This window comes from Platichthys flesus, chromosome 13 (assembly GCF_949316205.1).
Source record: "Platichthys flesus chromosome 13, fPlaFle2.1, whole genome shotgun sequence".
In the NCBI taxonomy this organism is placed as follows: domain Eukaryota; kingdom Metazoa; phylum Chordata; class Actinopteri; order Pleuronectiformes; family Pleuronectidae; genus Platichthys; species Platichthys flesus.
Genome location: NC_084957.1, coordinates 4210634 through 4228465, shown reverse-complemented (window position 1 = coordinate 4228465; position 17832 = coordinate 4210634). Strand labels below are relative to the sequence as shown.

Here is a 17832-nt window from a genome sequence, read left to right as displayed (position 1 = left end):
ATATATACGTATATATTTCAGTTGGAAAAGAAAATTGACATTAAATACCAGTATAGACACGTTTATACTTAATTAATATAGCATAATGTATATTATCTGCTAATACTACAGCTACTAATGTGACCACTGCTGACAGGTGTCTGTGTTATTTAGCCTGACCCCTGATATAAATGGGCTTGATATAATAATAGAAAGGCAGTCCACATAATGGAGTTCAGCTCATCAGCAGCATAACCCACATCCTCCAGAATGATCAGCGTGATGACCACAGAGATTTTAACAACTCCTTTCTAAAGTGTGGACTTTGAGAAAACTCCTCTTTCTGTGTATTAATGTGTACATGTAACACGGAGCGTTTGGAAAACAACGATTTTGCACATGCCCCCTGTTGCTTTATATACATAGAGGCTATATACTAGTTTCTCTGCTCTGACTAATTACAAGTTTGCAGCTAAATTTGGCACAACTACATTAACAAGGCTCGGTTGTTCCATTTATAAGTAAAGAAATGATGAGCTACAGGTTTTTTAAGTCACTACCAGCCAAGGAGCCAGAGTGATGATGTTGGGTATATGGCCACCTACTGGCCTTGTGTTTTTAGCCATTTTAATGTTCTCATCTGTACATGTAGAAGTAAACAAAGGTTGTGTAGGCCGAGATTTAAACAAAGTGATGTAGACAAAGCCTTGGTTCTTTGTACCCACAACAAGTGGTGCTAATACTCAAGTGTGTGTGTGTGTGTGTGTGTGTGTATTTATATCTTTATGAGGACCATTGTGTGTGGACCTACAGAGTGAGGACACTTTGGAAACCTGTGGACAAGCCAAAGTGTCCAAAGAGCTGTTTGAGGGTTAAGACTTGCTTTACTGGTTATGGTTAGAGTCATTTTCAGGTTCGGGTTAGGATAGGGGACACGAGTCTGTTTCATTTGAAATACTTTGGAGCCAGGAAACACATTATGTCAGTAAATGTCCAAAACTGTTTTTGTTTTTTCAGATTTGGTCTTTCTTATGAAGATTCTCTGCTCAGACCTGCTCACAACAACCTAGAACTCCCCTGAGCCTCCAGGTGAGCGGTGGTGCAGCAGGCGGACTCAGGAACACAACATATTCCACAGAAGAGATCCTAGAAATCCATCGTATCAATTTACCACCTCAACTTAAAAATATTTCAATGACGCCACAGTTTCCCTCTCATGACATTTTACGAGACATGACCACCCCAACACAATTGGGAGGCCGACTACTGTCTGTCCCATGGCAAACCCCCGACCCACCCACCCACCAGCTCCGCCTCTCATTTCACATGGTCTACTGACCTCAGGTTGGCTAAAAATGACAAGGGGGCGGGATACTCACGGTGAGTGGGCAGACAGATCGCCACGCAGCTGTCATTGTAAGGACTGGCTGGGCTGTGCCTGTCATTTCCCTGGCAGAGGTATGGGGGGGAGATCATGAGTGGGGAGGCTTAGCTCCTGGGACGAGGAGGAGGAGGAGGGGTACTTTGCAACTTGCCGGACAGGACCTGATGCCTGCAGTCAATCAGAAGCCAACAAATCTGAAGGCCGCTGGGAATAAACTCACTCACGTCGTTCTGCAGAGAAGCAGCTTAGCCACTGGGAGAAGGTTCGAGGAGGCAGACTAGTCAGAGAACATGAGCAAAAGGAAATAGCTGGGCCGTCACTTCCAAGAGACAAGTCCAGGGAGCTGTTAAGGCAACATGATCTTGTAGGTCTTGCCCTAAAAATACCTCTGGGCAGGAGAGTGGCAGCTTCCTCTATCAACTTTATCAGCCGGCGATCAACAGTTTCTTTTTCTTCTTTTTCGACAGCAGCCGAGGTCAGAGATCAGCAGTTTGAGAAGATATGCTTCTGAAAGTTCTGTTTAGGTTTTTATCTAGCAAAAGAAATGTTGCTAATCTTATATATTTTTAAATGTGAGAACTATGCTTACTGTAATGTATACGTGAATAGCGTTCACTCAGAGCCACCAAGGCCCTGACTGACCTTTGGTTTGGAATATTACAAGAGGGCCCTGTCAGTGTTATATTCATACGATCGAGCAAAGGACAGTTACAGAATCCATTGGTCTGCTGAACCAGTTCAACCATGAGGAAAGCAGAGGTGCAATTGACCCTGAAAACGGGGGCAGATGAGGCGGTGGCGCCCCGGAGCCCCATCATCCCCCCAAAACGCTCCAAATCCAGCCCAGAGAAAATGGTGGCAGAGCCCCGGGGTCCTGGGCACCCCGTCCCGACTCCACCTGCTTTTGTGCGCAAAATGCGGAACGCTGCCGTGGGGACGGGCTGTGACATCCGTCTAAAGGTGACGGTGGCGGGCGACCCCCAGCCCTCCCTGTACTGGTACCACAACGAAGACCTCCTCAACATGGAGAACCAGGAGTACGGAGGCCTCTGGATTAGGGATTGCAAACCAAGCGATGCCGGCCTCTACACCTGCATCGCCAACAATCACCTGGGAGAGATTCGGAGCAGCGCTGTACTTGCTGTTTTGGATCTGGGAGAAGGTAACATCACTTCTTACCTTTAGGTTTATTAGCATTTGGACTAGTTCTCTAATAGAGAGGATACAGTTTCTTTCTAGATTGATTTTGCAGCTTTCCTTGAGGGGTCTTCTTTTAAAAAGTACAAAGATCTAAGCTAAAAGACATTTAATATTATACTCATACACTATAGCTGTATTAACTCAGGGGCGCCATCCTTCAGGGGCTGCAGCTAAAAACTGTCTACGTCACAGTGAAGCAACTAGCATGTCCTGTTTCGAAGGGTCCCTCAAATGCAACTGACAAATTTGTCCTTTCATCCCCGCGAGAACAAAACCATGTCTGATTTTCTACAAACTGAGGATCCTGATCCACTTTGTGGACAATTAAATGTTCTATTCTATTCTTTTCTATTCTATACATTATCTCAGTTAGGATATGAGGTATTGAATCTGAAGTAGACGCTATTTGGATGTTAAAACTTTTCATATACATTAGAAAAATGTGGCAGCAAGTCATTACTTGAATACTAAAATTACATAAAACGTATGTACTTACTTTTAATCACGTGAGGGTGCCTCTAGTGGACATAGAATAAAACAGCTGAGTTATACAGGGCCTAGAATACACACTAGAACACTTCTATTCTTGTTCACAACACAGAATGTATCTTCAACTTTTCTCATAGATAGTATTCTTGTTCACAACAGGATGCCATTCCTGCAGTGTGTGATGAGAAAGTCTGTTAAAATCTAAATGTTTTGTTATTATGTTGTATTAGCTGTTGGAGAGTAGCAGTTGTTGAGGAAGTTAGATTCCCACCAGGCATGCAGGGTCACAAGAAATGAATCATGGTTCAAACAGCACTCGACAGACTCAAATCAAGGCCACGGTCCGATCAACAGATTCTGGTTGTCTCCAGCATCTGATCTAAAACCAGTTCACCTCAGGCAAACTGAAGGATGACATTACACAAATACACCCTTCACGTATATATATCTGCCTTGGCACTTTGTTATTGTTCTGCGGTGCTCAGTGCGAGTGTGTAAAGTGGGAACCTACTCACACTTCAATTTGGAACTGCGTTTTCCTGCTGAGTGGACGTGGCAGGCTTTTGCATGCACAGAGATGTCAAGACTCATCAGCAGCCACCACAGGTCTATTGCTTTAACCGAAGTGAAGCTCTGGCAAGCCGAAGCCTTGTCTGATGCTGCGTCAAACAGAAGTTAGCAGGGAAAAAACAATGCCGGCCGGTTTGGAGCCACGGTCCGGATGGTTTGTGCGAGTGTGGGACAAAAAAAAAAAACGAGAAATAAAATAGAGAGGCGATGCCAGCGGACTGGACAACGTGATGATGCAGATTCTTTTCTCGTGTTAGTGTGGGCAGCAAGAATATCTGCTTCCCTATGTGTGTGTGTGGGACACTTGGACAAAGTTCAGATAAAACATAGACAAGGGCTCTGTCCAAACATCTTCCCCCGACTTATGGTCTGAGAGAAGCTCATTGGCAAATGAAAATCTATCAGGCACTGCTCTGCGCATTTTCTTTGCTCCAGTAATTACATAATTGTTGCAGGATTATAATGTACAACAACAACAAGGTGGAAAATCCCATAATACATTTTGAATGTTGATTACAAATTTAGTATTATTACTTTTAGGTAAAAAGATGGTTGAATTACCATGTAGAAACAAACGTATTTGCTGCATTTTGTGCTGTGATGTGCTGCTCTGCTATTATGACATATCTTATCGTTTTATGAAATATAAACTTGTCTGTATTTATCTTCACGATAATTCAGATATTTTTTGTTGATAAGAAGCTGTAGATCCCAAGAGAGAAAAATACTTAAGGCTGAGATGTGCTGTTCTCTCTCCTCTTGTCTCGCCGCCATTTTTCTTCCTTTCACTAAACATTCAGACAGCTCTACACGATGGTGAACTCACTGTGTAGTGGACTATGTAGTGATTAGTGAGGGATTTTTGCATGGCTTTGGGTTCTCACAGTCCTATCCCTGTGTCAACACCTTAATAATATAATGCTGTGTGAAGTTCAGGTGCTTCAGAAACTGTAGTAGTAGCAGGACTTGCAACAACACCGATAACTGTAGACAACACAAAACTGCGGTTTCATACGTAGACAATAGTTCACAGAGTTCTGTTGAATTCACTGAGGATCAAACTCGTCCTGTGGTCCTGGATGTGTTTGTGTTATAATCAAAATGATGCTGATAATGTGAGTTATGTCTTTCTCAAGCTGTGGCAGAACCTCAGTCACAGTCTTTTCTTTAGCACGACTCAGATCTTCACTCAAAGGTTTGAGAACGAGACCTCAGAGCAGCAGCTTTCCTCTGACTCTCCATTTTAACCTTCAGTTTGATTCAGCTCTCTGCCGCGGTGCCATGTGCACAGTCTACAGCTGTCCCATCACTCAATGATAACGCCGCAACCCTTTCTCCCTCTCTCTCTCTCCCTCTATCTCTCTCTCTCTCTCTTTGAAAATGTCTCTCTGCGCCGCCCCCCCCCCCCCCCCCCTCGTCTACCAACTCTCCACAGTTATTTATACAGAGGAATGTGCCAGGCCTTAGATTTTTCTGATGTTAGCAGGGCAACGTCTCTCCTGTTACACAAGAAGACATCACTGCTAATATTAGCCCGGCGCTGGATGACTGTTTTTTCCCCCTCTGCTAATCAGGGAATGGGCCAATTTGTAATCCACAACATTCACCTAATACCCAGGAGCATAAAGACGTGTGTCACCTGGTGTAGTTTCACAATTCATCTGTCGTCTCTGATTTTATCTCTGTGCTTTAGTTTGTCTCTATTTCCTCTTCAAGGTTCAAATGTTAACTGCAAAGTTTAAGAGCCTGTCAACCAAACAAGCATCAAGTCAAACGATAGTTAAATGAATGAGAAAATAACCAGAAATACAGAAAAATAAATGATATATTATAGGATAGTTTAGTATAGTAGAGTATAACACAGTTATATAAATGAATCTAAAAGAAACCTAATTCTGTAGAACATAAACCCCATCTTCTCCATGATAGAGGATGGGACATGGCACAAACTAAAAAAATCTAAGTACATGTTGATTAACATGTTTTTCCTTATCACACTTATGTTTGTTCAAGTGGTTTTTTTTCTTATTCGATGTCATAAAAACCTCCAAATGGCGTCAAAAGTAAAAGATGGATTTAAAAGAGCTTTTTCACTGCAGCCATGAAACCAAAACCATGAGCTGATGGACAGTAAAATGCTCTATAGAGCTGACAGTGAGAGTCGGGTCATAATCCTCCATCTGTTCACCATTCTAAATGACACCTTCATCAATGCAGATTCATAAAATATGAAATAAATGGTAAGAATATTCCTGGCCGCATGGGGGCAGTAGCAACAAGCTGTGAACCAAAAGTTGACATATTAACAAAAGGCCATAAATTCAGCACAAAGACCTGACAGATGTTAAAGAGCTGCATGGAGCCGAGGGGGAACTGCAGAATGTGAGGATTCTCTTCATGGTTAATCACATGTCAATACTTCAGTGATGGGGATTTTATTCAGAAAGATATATTGTCCGTTTAAACTTTCCACAGAGACCTTGTTATTGAGAACTTTAGCCGTCGCCCTCTGAGCGTGACCGTGGCGCCTTTCCAGTGTGAGTTCAGTGAGTGTGGTCTTCCTCTTGGGCCTGCGAGGGAACAGGTGGAGCTGCACTCACACTGTGGAAATCCCCCATGTCTCCATGTTGCTTAAGTAGGTGCAACAACAAGTTTGTGGTTTTAACAGAGGAACAGCAGAAGGGAAATAAATGAGTTTATTAGAGCTGTTGGAGGACCTTTCTGTTTTGTGTAGGAGAGAGTTAGTTTCCATGCTGGTGATCTGTAGAAGATGATATGAAGGGAGGAGGAGCTGATGAAACACAGTGAAGAGCAGAGATGGTTGTTTTGTTCCCATTTGTTAAAACTTAGTCATTCTGCTTAATTTAACTCCCAAATGAAACTGCCTGGAAAAAGGCACTTTGCTGTATCAAGTCTTTACCGTGTGTTTGAAGTTGAACTCTGAGCGAACTGCAGAGTGTGCAATCTGCCAAGTCAGCAACCCTAGAACCCGACATTATGCTGTGTGGTTTTTTTTAATGTCGATAATCTTCAGCTCCAGACCAATAAGACATTTCTGCGTGTTCTATAAACAGCAGTAATATACAGTAAAGAAAAACAAAAGAATATGGATCGTCTACTGGAGCCCAGCCGATGAGTCAGGATTCCATCACGTATGTGAGACATTCGAAATTTGTGTTGGACCTTTTGATTTGTGTTCTGAACACTGAGCTTTTGCGATACAGGCGACTTCTTCCTGTTCAGGGCCTCAAAGCGCCTCTACCGTAACTCCTCTAGTAGACAAGCATTACATTTCTACTGGTTAATGGCTTTAAGAGGCAGCTCCCAGTAGTGGTACCAATGAGACGGTTCCCTGGTCCTCGCCTTTTCCCTGTTTTGTAATGTTCTTTGGGTTAGCTGTAGCCTCTGGTAGTGGGCACTGGAAAATGAGGGTGGGTAGAATGTCCTGTCATTTAGCATTTCCAGTGGCTCACAGGCTACAAGTAATTTCGTTATGAAACAGTTGTACATTATCTGAGGCCCTCGATAAAAGAAGGCAGAGGAATGATGACGACACCATCTTGTTTGTGATGATCCAACGTGTATTTAAAATCCCTCCAAGAAGCGTTAGCATATACTGCTCATGACCTTTCAGAGCCCTCTTGCTGACTGGCTTGAACAGTGCTGTGGTGCCTGTATAATATCGAACTCATTTATAATCGACTTTAATTAGAAAATGGAAATATTCCAAAGCGTCTTGTTTATATACGGAAATCAAAAAAGGTATCACCCAGCAACAGAATGTCCCCAATTGTCTTACCCCAACGGTTCTTCTTTGTGGGTCGACAACACAACAGCGTGCCGACACATTACCGTCCTCAGAGGTTACTGTGTCGCGTCAAAGTAAAGGACTTCTCCGGTGGTAAAACTAAAATCCAGTGAACTGAAAGAAGCTAAAACGCTCCAGGGATCTCAAAGGTTCTGTTTTATCGTCACACTACCTCACAGTTTATCTATTGGTAATATAAAAACTTAAAATCTGCAGTAAAGGTGTCGTGTTTTTCATTTCAGTATCCGTAAATCATTTTGATATTAGATTAAATGGGAAGGTAACCATAAAATAATAATAAAATGGCAGCCTCAGCATTTGTTGTGTGTCACCAGCTGTGATGGCAATATCACTAAAGTCTGTGACACAGCAATTGAGCAAACTAATATCTGTTCAGTTACAGTAGGAACACAGGCTAACACACTTTTTAAAGTATACACTAATGTAGATTTACAGCAGCAGTATTTTGTTTTCATTAAAGTACCTTCAAGTGTCTGCTTTAATTAGAAAAACATACATTTCCTTGTGTGTCAGGAAACAGTGGGCACAGTGGGCACAGTGGGCACAGTGGGATCTGCAGCTGAAATGACATTTTTATGTGGATGTATTTCTTTCTGCTGATTTACGCTCGGTGGTGGAATGAAATGTGTGAGGCAGTAAAATGTTGGTTTTCTTTCCCTCAGGGTCGGGGAAATCTCCCGTCTTTCAAAAAAGCTATAGCGTGTGATAACATTTACAGAGGAGGCCCACTGGAGAATCATTAAACAAGATGAATCAAGCATCGGCAGCAACAGAATTTGTCGAGCACACTGACACGGCAGCTGCACTTGATGTGTTGTGAGTGCAGCGGGGAGTGTGCAGCCATTAGATGTTTGCCATCCCTTGGAAACAGGGTGGCTGTGTGTGTGTGTGTGTGTGTGTGTGTGTGTGTGTGTGTTTGTGTTCAGTGTGAGCAGCCAGTCGTACAGTATTTACTGTCGGAGAGCGAGCAGAGCTCCAGCATTGCAGAGGAGTGAGGAGCTCCCTGTAGCGGTTGCAGTGATTCTCCCCCCCCCCCCCCCCTCTTGCTTTGCAGACAAACACAGCATCGGCTCATTACACCACCTAAAGAATAAGACACATACACATGGGGGGGAGGAAGGGAACAAGGGAGGGGAAAATAAAATATCACCCAGTGCTGTAGAGAACTGATCTCTGGGGGGAGAAGCCTGGATCACTCCCACTGGTGTGTTCTCTCTCCTCCTGCCTATCGGTGTGTGCTGCCGCCTGTGGGGTGGAAACACAGCAGGGGGGGGAGATGCTTACACTGTCGCCGGCTATTGTGTGGAAGAGGGATGGAGGGTGGGAGGTGATCGGGGGGGCTCCCTCCGAGTGGATGGTGTGCATTCAAAAGGCATTTCCACCTGCGGATGGAGGATCTGCGCGTGCTCTCCAGAGCACGGCTTCCCTGAGACGAGCTGCCGAGCTGCAACTTGTTACATAACGGAGCAAAGTGCCTGCTTTCCCTTTTTTATTGCATTTGATTGAGGAGCCATCACCTGCGTGTGAGCAGATTTCACAGTGTAACAGAAGTTGAGTCTTTTTTTTACGTGCGAGTCCGATGCTGCACGCTTGCATTGAGTCTTCTGTGGAGAATCTCCTCGATCTAGGCGTGTAGTAATGGCTCGGAACCCCCAGTGTGTCCTGGGGAATACCATGCTGCTGAATATGAGCCGAGACAAAAAGAGATTTGTCGAGGATATACCGACAGTGGCCATGAAAACAAAATCCACAGCTTAAGAGAGAAATCAGGCAAGTACGATTTCAACTTATCTTCATGAATTACAGCTCTTTCATTTTCTGATTTCCATCGGATGTGGAACGCACAGGACTTGAATATTTAATTTGTTAGACTGTTTGTTTTATAACCAGTACTACTCAGGTGAAGATGAATCTGCCTGTGCATCCAACCAACCTGACACGATATGAGACCAGTGTTATTGTTGAACGCCAGCATCAGAGCTCTGGTTAGAAACCAGCAGACTTCAGGCTCTGCCGCGCTGCTTTGACCCAACTTCAAACACTCGCACAACGCGGCCAGCGTCGCACTAAAACACTGACACACCGGGACTGATGTTGCTCGTGGACGCACAACACAATGCATTAGGCTAAATTATTCACATTAATATTTGTATTTAACCCTTGTGCGATCTAACAGACTTGAACAGATCAAGAGGAGGATTGAAACACAACACTGAGGAAGTGTTCAATCAAGTCTGTCTCACTCTGGAAGCTGGTTCTGTGAGCATGTGCAGATTGAGCGGTTTTATAAACATACTTTCCTTGACAACACAGTGAAATGTGTTCAGAGACGCTCCGTGCGATCACCAATGCAATCTCCAAGTCGGTCAGTAGGCGGATGATGAAATAGCCTCTGGCGGGTGCGGCCGATGTTTGGGTGCGTCCGGTGTAGACGGCGGATATCCGGGCTGAGACTCTGTTTACAGTCTGACAAGTTTATTTTACTATCTTTTATTACGTTATAGTTGTATCTTAGTGTCTTAAATAAGTAGGAGGAGCTCAGGGTTTTCTGATGAAAAAAATCATGGTAAATCAAATTTCTCACAATTGATAGATGAAAATAATTTCCTTTGTTGTAATATCCTCTTTTACAAGGTGGTTTCTCAACATCACTTTATATCTTAAACTTAAATAAAACCCCCAAAAACATTTCCACATGCTGCTTTTATTTAAATCCTCATCTTTGGAACCAGTATAATTGAACTTTTGTGCAACAGGTGTAGCACAGCCTATATTGTAACCTTTATATTGTAATGATCAGCCTTATTTCTATAACTTATAATCAATTGATTGGAACATCAGATAGTTTGGAGACAGGTGGTTGCCATTAAGAATTGAGTTGCTCTCACTACTGGGATGACCTGGATTACCAACCGGGGACATAGCTATAAACAAGAGCAGCAATTTAACCGAGAGACATTTCATACATTTTCTGATTTGAGAAATGATTACGGTAATTCACATCAACTCTGGTTCTGTAATTGAAATGTGGAGTTAGTGTGCTGATGCTTAGGAAAGCTTTGGGACAACAGTTGTAAAAAAAAGTTTGGATTATTCTCACATTGTTTAAAACATACTCATTGGACGTGCTCATTAACTTTAATGAATATGACATTAATGTAGATTTATAGCTGAGAGCAACATCATGTTAGACGATGAGATTCCAATAAACAGATCTGTTCTCGAATGTTTGTTGAATTTTGCCTTTGCACTGAATTCATATGAGAATCTTCAGCACATCTCCAGTTCAAAACTATTCTATTGTGTTCCTTTACTGCAAGACTCTGTTTTCTTTTCCTTCTTTATTAAGTCATTCCACCTACGTTGTAGCAAACACCTTGTGAAAGCTGCTGGGATGCCAGTGACTCAGTAGCTCTTTCTATTTTCAGTTCCATCGATGCCTGAATGTGCCGGGTTTTCTCAGTCTGAGATAAACAGTCGTATCGCTGAGGGTTCAGCTGCAACAAATCTGAAGCTTTAAAAAAATAACAAAAGACAAATTCCTTAAAAGCACATTTAGTTAGCTTATTTTATATTCCTGTCCTTAATATTCACTTGCAGATATACGGATGAATCATGAATGACAACGACTCAGTTCAGCCACAGCATATTGAATACCTTTAGCTTAGGCATGCTAATGAGACCCTGAGGGTGTCAACTTTTCAACTGGAACGACCGTTATAATAAGATGGAGACAGTTAAATGTGCAATTTAATGAAAATCTGTATTTATTTGACGAAGGTGAATGTAAAAGGGGATACGCAGTTGTTTAAATACTGAATATACTGCTTCATTTTAGGTTTCGGGATTCTACCACAAACACCCAATAATAATTCCTTTGGGATGATATTAATTTCTCTGGCATTGATTGAAGTGAAAAACAATATTTTTACATACGTTATTTTATTTTTTTCTTCAGATTCTGAAACAACAGAGGATGAATGTGAAGATCGATTTCAGACCAAAGAAGACAGTGGGGAGGTTGAGGACCAGGCTGTGCACACAGGTAAATACCATGTGTTCATGTTCTCCTGTCGTCAATTTAGGATTTATTATTTCTGGATCTATCTATTATTTATGTGAGTAAATTATCTATATCTATTGATCCATTGTTTGTATTAAAATGTTGATAAGTGCAGCTTTAAATTTCTCCTGTTTCCCTCTCTGCTAATGCCTGATGCTCAATTGTACTATTTTGTCATATCTCCTCTTCACATGAGATGCAGGGATGAACAAATGGTCAGAAGACGATTATAGAACACGTGGACATGAAGATCACTCGTACAGGTAAGAAAGAATCATGCAAATAACCAGACAGACCTCATTGTGCTCCATCCTAAAATATGTTAACCACTGCGTCTGACAAATTTTCTTTCAAATCCCCTCCTTCAGGGGCCAGTCAGAGGATTTCTCAAGAGAATCTCCACCACAAGTCCTCCCACCCCCGTCCCCACGACTCGTCAGACGCCCCTCCACCTCTCCGATGCCAAGTCGCACTGGCTCAACCACACCACTCAGCTTACGAAACAAAATCGTCGGGCCAACTGACTACCAAGACACGGTGCCTGGGGAGTTTGAGGAAAAGGTCAAGCAACCAAAGTCAGCGTCTCAGAGTAACACCCAGGACTCTCGTCCACAGACTCCACTGAGTGAGTACTCCCGCAAGGAGTTAAACCCCAGACCATCCCCAAAGCTTACTAGGGCAAGCTCCAAGGTCTTTGAGAAGGTCCGTGGCTTAGAAGAGCGGAGACGAAGCCTCGATATTCCAGAGGGATCCATCTCTGGTAGATCCTGGGCAGGGTTCAATCTTGCTGGGTCTGTTGATTCCGATGATGGGGGAAGTCGGTTGGGCATCTCGAGAGAAAGTTCGAGGGAAGATCTTCGGGAGGCTCTGAAAGAGGATGCGGCCGAGCGGAGATCTATGTTCAGACAGAGAGCTGCTTCGCTAGAGGACAAACCTCGCTACTCCCAGAAGGTTCAGGACATTGAGAACAAGTTCACAGAGGAGCTCCAGCGCATTAAGAAACTCGTTGGGAAACCTCACATGAAGAAATCGTTTTCGACTGAACAGCTCACCCTGAAGAGCAAGCAGCGGCAGCCTTTCAGGAAAATTGAACCTATTCCTCCCCAGGTCCTTCAGAAGCTGCAAGAGAGGGAACGAGTCCAGTGGGAGAAGGAACAGAGAGAAAAGGATTTAAATCCACAACCAGTGCAGCAGCAGCAGCCGACGCAGCAAAAGCAACATAAGTCACAACCTCAGAAGACGGAGAACACCGGAACAACAACCGTAACCGTCAGTAGATTCGGAGAGGTTGCAGGAACCCCAGAGTCGATGCAGTTATCAGACTTACCTGGACAGCGATTGGTGAGGGAATTAAATAGAGTCAGTCCCGTTACAGAACATTTTCAAAAATCCTCATCACCAGCATTTTACCACCAACAGAGGGCAGAGTCCCCAAGCAGGAATGTTGCTGAGATGACTTTACGCAAGGTAGAACGAAGGCCACCGAGTCCGCTTGTACAAAGGGTATCTCGCATGCAGGAGTCCCCGCACTTCCAAGAGTCTCTCCTGCCAAAGGATGAATCTTCAGGGAGAAAGACACCAATAGAAGCAGTGTTGAGAAAAATCGAAAACAGACCTGAGAGTCCGCTGGTACAAAGACGGGCCATGATTGTGCAAGATCTTCCTCCTCAACCGCCTCCAAAATCTCCGGCGGAGGAGAAGATGGAGGTGGAGCTGTCCAGACCAACCTCTAAGATTATAGTTCCGACGATTGTTGTTGAAGACGAAAAGATGGAACAGGACATTCCTGTTAAGACAAGTGGGCTGCAGCAGATTACCACCGGTGCCAAAGAGGGACAGCAGCAGAAGACCAGAGGAAAGAACCGTCGCTCTCGACCCTTGTCTCCAGAGTTAGGTAAGATGTGTTGTATTACTCCCATTAAGCTTCCTGTAGTGGTGTGAGGCTACAGTCTGCTTCTTCTTCATGTTTAATCAACCAGCTACTTCGTCTTTTCTAAACTGTGCAGATTCTTCCGATGATTCGTACGTGTCCGCCGGAGAAGACCCAATGGAGGCCCCGGTATTTGAGTTCCCCCTACAGGACACCACGGTGTCTGCTGGGGCAGATGTACTGCTAAAATGCATCATTGGTGGAACCCCCACTCCTGAAGGTAAAACTACTGCTTTTATTGTGTTTTAACAGAAGAAATCTCAAATACGCAAGAGGATAAATTTGTGTGTTCTTTGTTGCAGTGACCTGGACAAAAGACAACATCGGTGTCAGTGGCGTTGCAAACTACACCGTCAAAGTGGAGGGGGAACGACACAGCATGCTCATCAAGTCAGCCAAAATGAGTGACGGGGGGGAATACTGTGTGACGGCTGTGAATCAGGAGGGGAAGGTGACCAGCTGTGCCGTCCTGACAGTTAAAGCAGGTAGGTTCGATTTTGTGTGGATATCAGATGTACACATAACTGCTTTGTGGTCATTCACTCTCCGTTTCAAGCTTGATTTGTCAAATCAGTGTTATTATGCAAAGGTTTTTCTAATAACTGGCTCCGCAGGGCAGTTTTTAGTTGTGTATAAGATATGATCACCATAAATTAGAGCAGTTCAGATATAAGAAATCATTATTGCTGTTTTGTCTTTCTGTTTTACCTCCACTGAAAACAAGACAAAACCTAAGGATACATTTCAATTTGTGGTGTAGATTGAAAAGGCCTTATTGTCCATCTTTTAAAGAAACATCATCGTGTGCACTGTGTTTCAGCGGATTTCTCTCCAGCCCCCCCCCCTCCCCCCCTTGTCAGAGCAGAATGTGTGTACCATAGATTCCAGCTGAACAACCTCACTTATAGTTACCATAGCAACGCAGAGGCGGAAAAACTGAACCTGTAAATTGCCCACTGAGGCTCACCGGCTTCCACGCATTGTGAATCCTCTATTGTTTGGATATCACATTTGACATCTCACATTCTAATTATATTGTGTATGTGTGTGTGCGTCGGGTGGGGGGGGGGGGGCTGCTTAGTTTTCTTCTCCCCATCCTGTGTTTTCATTGTGCGCTCATGCTCTCTGTTGCAAATGAAAAAAGTTAACAGATGCAAATTGAAACGTTCCATTAAGAGTTACTCACAAACTGACTCTGTTCTTTGACCCTGTTGCTTTAATAGAGTCTGTGCAGGAGCCCAGAGGAAACCTCGGTGTCCCTGTGGACATCAGCAGCCCTATCACATCAGACGAGGAGTATCTCAGTCCCCTGGAGGAGGCTGTGGACTTCGGAGGGCCAGAGCCGAGGCGACCTGTTGACACACGGTTCAGGAAACCCCCGACATTCCTGGTGAGAAAACAGAGCTCATAGAGAATACATCTAGCTACTTCACATTCCCATGTAGAGTATGACATTTGTCTTTTGACGTTGACATTTTTTAAATTGCATATTTGACTGGTTCAATGCAATGACACTGCATGAAACTAGATTTTTAGATGTTCTTGACTCAATCAATATTAATTTTCCTGTTTGAAAATGTTACATGTCGGTTGTGTGGTCGTCCCATCAACACATGTATAATTAGAACTTACAGGTAAAATGCATCAGTCAGCCTCTAACTTGCATTACAATTCACACAGGTAACGATGAGTGATCAAGCTGTCATCGAAGGACAGGAAGTCACCATGTCTGTGCGGATAAGTGGACAACCCAAACCGATGCTCTACTGGTAGGTCCCCTCAGGTCCTCACATGATGTCAACTCATTGCTCAGTCTTTCCTAGAATCCAGAACCTTTGTGGGCTGATGGAGAAAAAGTGCTATATGAGTGATTTGTGTCTTCTTTTAAAATCCAGTGACAATTATTAGATATATTTTGCTCCTCTTTAGGCTGAGGGACAGAGTCACAGTAAAATCCGGCCCCCGTCACATCGTGCGTGAGACAGAAGACGCCACCTTTGAGATGACGATCAAGTCGGCACTGAGGTCGGACTCTGGCGTTTACACCTGTAAGATCATCAATGAATATGGGACAAAGCAGTGCGAAGGAAAGCTAGAAGTAAAAGGTACGTAACCAACACTGGTTTAGTTGTTAGAGGACATAGACACTGATGTGTCCTGTAACTTGCCCCAGAACCACTGTTCAGGTGTCCCCACGCAACACTCCTCAGAGATTATCCTTTATCTGCTCCCAGCTCCACCAGTTGAGCCGGGCCTTGCCGTCATCCGCCCAGTCAGGGACATCACAGCCAAGGCCGGGGAGACAGTGTTGTTTGAGTGTCTCGTCATTGGACCGAAAGACACCGACGTGGACTGGCTCTCTGATGGGAAACTGATCCAGCCAGCATTGCTCAACTGCAAGATGCACTTTGACGGGAGAAAGTGTCGCCTGCTGCTCAACTCGGTGCACGAGGACGACAGCGGGACGTACACGTGCAAGCTCAGCACCGCCAAAGGTCGGTCTCAGGAACAAATATCGCAATATGTGTAAGAATTCAGATCAGTTTGTGTATCTTACTTTCCACTTCTTCTTATGTCTTTTATTATTTCTTCTGTGGTCTTCAGAGGAAGTGACCTCCTGTGCCAAACTCAAAGTCCTCCCGTCCTTCGAACCTCTCTTCACTCGCAAACTGGACGTTCTGGAAGTTATCGAGGGGCGTAACGCTCGATTCGACTGCAAAGTCAGTGGGACGCCGTCTCCCAAGGTCACGTGGACTCACTTTGGTAGGATGGTACTTCATGGTGTTGTCATGAAACTGAAATTCTGCTACATCATCTGTTGGAACTTGTTTTTGGTTCCATTCCTTTGTTTTCTTGACCTTTCTATGTCCATTTCTTAGCCTCTGTTTGAAATGAAACTGTTGAACACAGGCTTCTTTTTTCAATCTTAGACCATCCGCTCATAGAAAGTGAGGACGTACGTATTCTTCAGGAGGGCGGCCGCCACTCTCTCATCATCTCTCACGTGGCCAACGACGACGAGGGATTCTACACCGTCATCGCCTGTAACAGTCACGGCGACGCAGAGAGCTCCGCTGAACTTTACATACAAGAGCCGCGGCCTGCCATCTCGTCTCAGATGTAAGAGCGAGTCATTCCTCGGTTGTCGGGCCTCAGCTCCTCTGCGCGTGTGTCTCATTTGTACTTTTCTTATCTCAGGGCAAAACTCGAGAAGATGCCGTCCATCCCCGAGGAGCCGGAGGTCCCGGAGAACGAGGTGGAGCGTTTCACCATGCCTGACTTCATGAAACCCCTGTATGACCTGGACGTGATCGAGGGGAAGGAGGCCGTGCTCAAATGTAAGGTGGCCGGTTTGCCGTACCCCACCATCGTCTGGTTCCACAACGGCAAGAGGATTGAGAGCACCGAGGACAGAAAGATGACACAGTGTGAGTGTTTCTAAAGGGACTAACATTCACCTGATGTTCCAGCCTATCAGCGTCCTCAAGCACTTCTCGCACAGGTCACATATAACAAGGACACAAGAGATCCAGAGGAAAATGTACAGAGGGTAGTTCTAAGCACTTGAATAGATCTGGCATGTTGGATGCAGGATGCTAAAGGAAGATGCTAACAGATAATTACACCTTAGAGATTTTCATCCTCTCTCCTCTGCTTCCCTCTTCAGTTCGTGATGTCCACAGCCTGGTCATCCGCTCTGTGTGCCACGCCCACGGTGGCGTCTACAAGAGCGTCATCTCTAACAAAGTGGGCAAGGCCACCTGCTATGCTCATCTCTATGTTACAGGTAATTCTTTTTTTACTTTCTATAAGGATGTTATGTTTTCACCTAGGAATGCTGCTGGTGACGGGGGTCCAAGACAGTTTGAAACCCTAGGTGGCACTGTGAGCCACGTACAACTCATAAGTATAGATATTTTTTGGGTAATAAATGTGATATTAAAATCAATATTTATGTATTTCATCAATCAACAGTCTATATAAATATAATTTACTCTACAGCTCAAAATACACATTTAGATGTTATTTCTCTGAGATCTGCTGTTTGTTGTTTGAACGTGTTTGTACATTAAAAGAAAAATATATTGTGGTCAATATGACATTTATAAGACAATGCATTAAGTAACAGTGTCCTAGGAAAAGGCAGTTGAGAAACATTTATGGATTTATCTATTTCCATTGTTGTCATTTTCAGATATCCTCCCTGACCCTCCGGATGGGACTCCAGTGATAGAATCCATCACTGGGAAAACCATCACCTTAAGCTGGAAGAAACCAAGGAGGCTGGACCCATCCATTGGTATTTATTCCCAAAAAATATTTCTTTACTTTATATGGAATAAATCTATAAATGTATCCATCCAAACACATTTGATACAATGTATTTG

The 17832-nt window shown here is 44.0% G+C and overlaps 1 protein-coding gene across 1 annotated transcript in view; it reads left to right on the top strand.

Annotated features, from left to right (window-relative positions):
• The first annotated feature begins 1458 nt into the window (after window positions 1-1458).
• spegb (striated muscle enriched protein kinase b) overlaps window positions 1459-17832 on the top strand; it is a 32301-nt gene continuing 15927 nt past the window's right edge. The window contains exons 1-15 of the mRNA XM_062402680.1: window positions 1459-2525; window positions 11410-11496; window positions 11717-11777; window positions 11883-13408; window positions 13521-13664; window positions 13747-13929; window positions 14668-14834; window positions 15125-15213; window positions 15374-15549; window positions 15679-15939; window positions 16049-16207; window positions 16375-16564; window positions 16643-16872; window positions 17112-17231; window positions 17640-17744. Of these exons, the coding sequence (XP_062258664.1) occupies window positions 2108-2525; window positions 11410-11496; window positions 11717-11777; window positions 11883-13408; window positions 13521-13664; window positions 13747-13929; window positions 14668-14834; window positions 15125-15213; window positions 15374-15549; window positions 15679-15939; window positions 16049-16207; window positions 16375-16564; window positions 16643-16872; window positions 17112-17231; window positions 17640-17744 (3916 nt within the window). The 5' untranslated portion in view covers window positions 1459-2107. The remainder of the gene's footprint in view (window positions 2526-11409; window positions 11497-11716; window positions 11778-11882; window positions 13409-13520; window positions 13665-13746; window positions 13930-14667; window positions 14835-15124; window positions 15214-15373; window positions 15550-15678; window positions 15940-16048; window positions 16208-16374; window positions 16565-16642; window positions 16873-17111; window positions 17232-17639; window positions 17745-17832) is intronic.